Raw genomic sequence first — 4,490 nt, 5'->3', positions numbered from 1 at the left:
TATGCAAACTGGTGCCACGCTTGAAGTCCATGTGTGGTTGAGTCGACATTCATTTGTTGATACACCGTCTAAAATGTAGCCAGTGTTGCAGCGATATGTCACCTTGTCACCTGCCGCATATCCAACTCCTGCTGGTAATCTGAAGCCATATTCGATGATTTCCGGTAAAGTGGCGTTACTGAATGCGACATAGTGAAGCTTAAAACATTTTTGACTTTCGATGCAAACGTGGTGCCGAACTGTTTATGTCCAAACAGAGAGTGACCGCAGGTCAACACTCACTTTCCATTAGGTCGCTAACGAAATTATTTTTGTTGACAGATCAAAAGTCGCCGCAAAGTTTTCAAAACATTACGGCTAAAAATTGCATTTATTTGTTCTCATTTAAAAACAACAAGACAAAAGATATATGCGATTGATAGAATCAGGATGGAAACACACATTTTTACAAAAATCCTTATATCTACCTATATGTAGGCTCACAATAAACACCATAAAGTTCACCGTTACACTCTTTAGGATTGCTGCCAGCTCTCATAACAATTCTCCCTTGCCACTGAAGTCGAACATAAATTTAATTCCACCATTTTCTGGCACACTGGGTCGTTGATGTCTGGTTTGCAAGCTGTAGTGGAAGACATTTAACCGTAACGTCACCGAATTCAAGACACAAAGGTATCTATACGTTTTGGTAACATGAGGCTAATTCCTTGTTACTCAAAATTCAGAATTCTATACTTACTTTGGCAATATACCGCACCAAAAACAAAGACTTGCTTCAAGAAGCGGAACAGAACCAATACGTTAAGTTATAAGCAAGTGGAGCCAATAATATGATTTATTTGAGCTGCATACAGATGGACACTGTTTCGATCTGTTAGTTTTTCCTTCAACAAACGTGTCATGTCTGCTTGTAAGTAAAGTTTATTGTGTGAATTCGTTTTGCCTCATATCCCAAAAGTATTTGATAACAGTGATTTAACAAAATCGCACATTTTAGTTGCAGTTTCCCAGGTTGTTGGTTTATAATGCAGAATTGGTTCAATACGCCCGTTTCGAATAAAGAAACTGCAATGCAGAAATGCATTGTGAAAACGTAAAAGAACCTTCCTCTAAGAGTTTATTTCTTTTTCTTCATAATGTTTGCTACAACAATCTGGATTAAGTATTGACTTTGGCATGCCTTTATTCATAGAAGATGTAAGAACTCAAAGATATTGTTTTCCTTTTTTTCAAATAAAAATTGTAGCCAAGGGTAAACAAAGAGAAAATTTTAAACTACCATGTAATGGCATTTTTGGGACGTAATCAACTGTGAAATATCTTATATTTTTCAATATTTTGAAGTAAGTTCAAAAGAATTTGCATAAACCGTACATCATGAATATGTGTATACCCAGAAAATGCGTTTGGATAATAAATCATTTGCGTCTCGGCGTGCTTGCCCACAGTTAAGCAAGAAAATAAATATTCTCCGCTAGATGATATCCACGAGACCTAGTTCGTTGGGCTGCTTTTATGCAGGTCTCTTATGATAAACTTTAATGTAATGCTTCTTCTAGTCTCTTCAAATGCAAGAGCAGCGATTTGTTAACTGGCTTACAACAATATCGAAGTGCAACATGAGGTGGAAATACTTGCACACACGGAGCTTTCTGTTGGCAATGTAGTAACAAATTGAGTTTATTGTCAGATGTAATGATGAGCGCTCCGTTGGTGTCTCAACCTCAGTCATTTAAATGTGCTTAAAACTGTATCACATTAAGTTTGCACTGCAATGTAGCATGCAGAAAAGTCACATTATTACTGCCAGAGAAGTGCTTTGCAATATGCCAAGAATGGGTTAATAAAAACTGGCGGATGTAAGTCATAGTCAAGCTGATAACGAAAATGAAATACTCACGAAGAGGTGATAACCGTGGGTCCCTTGGCATCTTGGTGAGTGTAATAGCTCATAGAGCCCCAATCTCTAATAAGACCTTGGTAATGGAATCGTTACGGTTGATGTGGTGTTGTTGTTATAAAAAGTGCTTCAAAAACTACCTAATTTTCCTGTCTGTTAAGCTTTGAATCACGAACGTGCGCGATAACTCACGGCGAAGTTTAAGATTAACAAAGGCACACAAATGTGACTCTAAATGCAATATTTAACTGCAATGCTTGTCGAACACACGCTCCATACACTACATGGGCTGATTTTGAGGTCGCTTTATTAAAATGTCTTCTAAATAATCATCTAAAACTTAGATGTCAGTCAAAAACAAAAGGCTGCGGAAAAGTTTTATTAACTAAAGACATCAAGGGCAAAAACGTTTGAGGAACCCTGGTATAAAGTCTTTAAACAATTAAAATGACAGCGCAGAAAAAACTCGGCAAACTCTTCTCGGAAAACCGAGAACCACTGTTGCTAAGAAGTATTAACGGCACCCCAACTTTGCCGGAACTTTATCTCTGTTCAAATCCGAAAATTTCATTTCTACAAAGAACGACTAAAACACGGATACATTCAATCTGTTGCAAAAGAATAATAATAATCCGATACAATTACTGAAATAATACAAAAACTTTAAAATTATTTGCACTTTGACATACAAAAGAGTATACAAAGATTTGCTTGATACTTTTCGTTCAAGAACTGTGCACATTTTTCTGCAACAGATACTTAGCAGGTCAAGTATTCATGCCTCAGTACTATATGGGCATGCCACGAAGTTGGAATCAATCGTAGTTTCACAGCTTCCACAGGTTTTTCAAACATGTTGGTCACCTTCGTGTTTCTGTCATTGTTGCCGTTAAATACCTTAAATATGACAACAAAGGTAAAAGGGATTCTGATATTATCAAATTCATTTCAATTCGAATTTACGCGCACAATAAGAAAAGTTCTTCAAATCAATTTAGATTTCAAACCAATTTTGAAACTCACAACAACTTGTCCGTCACTTCCTGTCACAAATTTCCAGTGAGAATCTCCGGGACTTGTAAAAGATATCTTGAATTTCCTCACCCATTGATCAACATTGTTTCTTCCTTGTGTGATAACGCCAGTAATATTGGTGGGTGACTCCAAATCGACCTGAATCCACTGATCAGCATTATCTGTTGTAAAGACAAAATATTTTGGAGAAAATAGAAAATAGGGTTAGACAGTGGATCAAATGTACATGCGGCTAATATATTGCATTCAACTGTTAATAATTATTTTTTTGTTGTTTACTTGCTGCAGCAATCCAACCACCATGGACAAAAGGAATATAAGGGAGATCTAAACGACCGTATTTTGCATTGTCGTGGTTTTGATAATAGGATGACGCAGTTATAGCACTGTCCTTAATATAGCCTGTTTTCAAACCCAATTTGCACAAAGAATCTGAACAAAATATAATGGCGGATATTGATTGTAATTACTTATTCTTTTACTTTTAATTATTCACCTCTATTTGCTGGAATTGAAATACTCATGATTTTGTTTTCTTCGCCTGCAACAAAAAGTGAATTGCTCAACCACCAAAAATCAGTTTCCAATAATGCCGAAATACAAGCGCAACAAACCTTTCTTCATGCACTGCGACATAATTTTGCTCCAATTTCCATCTTCAAGACAATATCTAATCATTGAGTTGGTAGAATGGAATCCCTCATTGCATACACAAGTCTCGCTTGATCCAACACTGTACGTCGAACGAACCGGAATACACGAGGCGTTACCAATTGATGGCGACTTTATACAACTTTTTTTGTCAACTATATGTAAATATATTGTAACCCATGACACGTAAACGATAAAATCCGTCTTACTTCACCTTGAATAGATTTGAAGTTGTTTGATCCAATGGTTTGCTGAAAAGTTGATTTTTGTATAAAAACAAGCTTAATTTTTCTGGGGAAACACTTACGTAGTTTTGTGTATAAGCTGCAGACAGATGGCCACTGTTTCGACCTAAAAGGACTTACGTAGTTTGTTATGATGAACAGGAAACCACCAATATTCATAAGAAAAAAAAGAACTGAGATCAGAATCGCCAAATGACCTACTCCAAAACGTCCACACTGCTTACCATTAGATTGCCTATCTATTATAAGACAAAAAAAATGCAAATATTTTGTATTACTGTTTATCTATTGACTGGACTACCTTGATTATTTGACTCTGCCATTGAAAGTTGTTTGGGATCTTCGTAATATGCATTCATCTTGATTTCACCTTGCCTGAAGTTTCTCCTCACACGACTTCAATTTATAGCCCCTCGCCACAGCAGTGGATGTCATCATACATCAAAAAACGTTGGTGGTCATAACATCTTTCACACCCATTTGAACAGTATACGTGGTTGAGTAGGATAAAACGTCTTAAAACCATTAGTCATGAGCCAAAACAAGATCACAACACATTGCGAAAACTAATGATTGTGTCTTCCTTCGTTTGCGTCATATAACACTGAAAATATGGATAATAATTAGGGAATGGGTGCATGCTAAAAGGCTGTTTA

General features: G+C 36.5%; 1 protein-coding gene across 1 annotated transcript; it reads right to left on the bottom strand.

Moving 5' to 3' along the window:
* Nucleotides 1-2,662: 2,662 nt before the first annotated feature.
* LOC145903021 (retinoschisin-like) lies at nucleotides 2,663-4,193 on the bottom strand. The gene is made up of 6 exons (XM_082991110.1): nucleotides 4,136-4,193; nucleotides 3,553-3,744; nucleotides 3,435-3,479; nucleotides 3,218-3,370; nucleotides 2,927-3,099; nucleotides 2,663-2,800 (listed from the first exon to the last, which is right to left on the bottom strand). Exons 1-6 carry the CDS (start codon nucleotides 4,191-4,193, stop codon nucleotides 2,663-2,665), a joined length of 759 nt encoding a protein of 252 aa, XP_082847236.1.
* Nucleotides 4,194-4,490: the final 297 nt, after the last annotated feature.

The sequence above is a fragment of the Ascidia mentula genome, chromosome 5, assembly GCF_947561715.1.
Source record: "Ascidia mentula chromosome 5, kaAscMent1.1, whole genome shotgun sequence".
Taxonomy (NCBI): domain Eukaryota; kingdom Metazoa; phylum Chordata; class Ascidiacea; order Phlebobranchia; family Ascidiidae; genus Ascidia; species Ascidia mentula.
This window is presented reverse-complemented; position numbering and strand designations above follow the sequence as displayed.

Excerpts from the sequence above, each read along its gene's own strand:
- LOC145903021 (XM_082991110.1), bottom strand. The coding sequence starts at position 4,193 with ATGAATGCATATTACGAAGATCCCAAACAACTTTCAATGGCAGAGTCA. Across the intron at positions 3,745-4,135 it reads GGCAGAGTCAAATAATCAAG|TTGACAAAAAAAGTTGTATA; the intron begins GTAGTCCAGTCA and ends ATTTACATATAG. Across the intron at positions 3,480-3,552 it reads GTCGCAGTGCATGAAGAAAG|GCGAAGAAAACAAAATCATG; the intron begins GTTTGTTGCGCT and ends TTTTTGTTGCAG.